We start from the raw sequence: 2,249 nt of genomic DNA, 5'->3' as shown, positions 1-2,249 counted from the left end.
TATTATATATATATATATATATATATATATATATATAAAACATTTAATTAAATATTGCCTATCCAGATGGAGTATAGAAGCATTAAAACAATTAAGACCGTCGCTTCCCGCGGGAATTATTGTCGACGTTCTGAGACAAGCGGCAAAGTCGTGTGTTGTGAAACGAGAGTTCCAGAAAGCTGATTTATTGATCAAAGAAGCTGTATATCTCGCGAGAGAAATATTCGATACGGATCATCCAAAGTATAGCGATGTTCTCATCGATTACGGATTTTTCTTACTAAACTTCGATAGTATCAGCAATAGTGTAACTATATACAAGGTATTTATCTTTAGAGTTCTTTACGAATCTTCATAATCTTTTGTGAAGGCGATTGTAAAACGTTTCTTATACTTTAGACTGCGTTAGATATTAGAAGAACGATTTTCGGCAGGACTAATCTTCATGTTGCTTTGGCACACGAAGATTTAGCTTACGCTCTCTATGTACATGAATATAGTTCTGGCAGATTTGACGATGCAAGGTAATTAATTAGAAATATATTTGATTTATTGTATATTGACAGTACAATTTACTTTTGTTTTGCAGTGAACACGCTGGAATAGCTATAGATATTATGGAAAGACATTTACCCCCGAATCATTTAATGCTCGCAAGCGCTAGAAGAATAAAGGCACTTATTCTCGAAGAAATTGCTATAGATAACGCATCCACGCCATTATCGGAACAAAATCTCTTACTCAAGTCCGAATGTCTCCATTTATCCGCTTTAGAAATGTCGAAAACTGCATTCGGCGAAAGAAATGTACAAACGGCAAAACATTACGGAAATCTGGGTCGCTTATACCAGAGTATGAGGAAGTTTCAGGTAATTTATATATTTACACACTGTATATTTTATTATTTTCTTGTATTTTTAACATGCGTGTGCTTTTTAGGAAGCAGAAATGATGCACCTGAAAGCTATTGGTATTAAAGAAGAATTATTAGGACCTGACGATTACGAAGTGGGCTTGAGTATAGGGCATTTAGCTTCATTATATAATTTCCACATGAATCGATACAGAGATGCCGAAAAGCTCTACCGTCGTAGTATCGCAATCAGTAAGTATATATATTTTAATTAAGTCCATTCTGACACGAAATGCCATTGCACTTCACAAATTTCGCATTGACAGGCTTGAAGTTATTTGGAGAAGGTTATAGTGGTTTAGAATACGACTATCGAGGACTTTTACATGTGTACAATAAGTTAGAGGATTACGAGAAAATATCGGAATACACAGATACATTGAATCATTGGAAAGAGCTTAGAGACAAACACGCTCAATCTGAAGAACCACCGATCGATGTACAAAAACGTCCACAACCAATCGCAAATGTAATGAATGTGTTCTTTTCCATGTGATATATCAATAAGTGTGTCTAATTCAAATTTTATGTCATTGTATGTCATCAAGCAACTTGCTGGTCTCCGTTGCGTTTACAAGACATTGGGCCAAAGTAGGAAGGAAAAATAACTGGATTGTATGAAAACCATTGTAGAAATTTGTAAATCATTGATCTGGTCATATGAATTAATAATTTCATCCCTTATGTCAATATTTTATAACACGTGCGTAGTATCTATATCAAATAAGAAACAAATTGAATTATTATCAATAATATTAAATTCAAACGATGCAAGGAAATATTAATTTAATTTATAAATTATTTTTATTAGTCATGATATTGCAATATAAACATTGATGGGGCTTTTTTTTAGTTGAGTTGCTGTGCTTATGCTGCATATTTAGACTTGATGTCTTTGTGTTTTATTTCGATGTATTAAAAATTTTTGCATATAAAATATCTTTTTTTAAATATTTTGTATTTATATATAAAATTTTAATATAAATTTGCTAATGTTTAATCTGATTTGCATACATTTTATGTACATACACACACATACACACACACACACACACACACACACACACACACACATATACATACATACACACATACACACACAGAATATTCCAGAATATTTGGGACAATCTTCGTGTGCAAATAAAGAGAAATCGAAGACTTCGATTCAGTTTAGTCCATTCTATCTGCACATGAAAATTTTCTCAAATATTTTGGGACATCGTGTTGCGTATTGGTTCGTGCGTGCGTGCATGCGTGTGTGCGTAGTAGTGAATCATAAAGTATAAATAGTAAGTATATATATATATATATATATATATATATATATATATATATA

General features: G+C 32.3%; 1 protein-coding gene across 1 annotated transcript in view; it reads left to right on the top strand.

Annotated features, from left to right (window-relative positions):
• Nucleotides 1–1,409, top strand: part of LOC105620096 (amyloid protein-binding protein 2) — a 6,049-nt gene extending 4,640 nt beyond the window's left edge. Inside the window, exons 5-9 of the mRNA XM_012201603.1 lie at nucleotides 67–322; nucleotides 400–524; nucleotides 590–869; nucleotides 940–1,105; nucleotides 1,180–1,409. Of these exons, the coding sequence (XP_012056993.1) occupies nucleotides 67–322; nucleotides 400–524; nucleotides 590–869; nucleotides 940–1,105; nucleotides 1,180–1,409 (1,057 nt within the window). The remainder of the gene's footprint in view (nucleotides 1–66; nucleotides 323–399; nucleotides 525–589; nucleotides 870–939; nucleotides 1,106–1,179) is intronic.
• Nucleotides 1,410–2,249: the final 840 nt, after the last annotated feature.

This window comes from Atta cephalotes (assembly GCF_000143395.1).
Source record: "Atta cephalotes unplaced genomic scaffold scaffold00024, whole genome shotgun sequence".
Lineage (NCBI taxonomy): Eukaryota > Metazoa > Arthropoda > Insecta > Hymenoptera > Formicidae > Atta > Atta cephalotes.
This window is presented reverse-complemented; position numbering and strand designations above follow the sequence as displayed.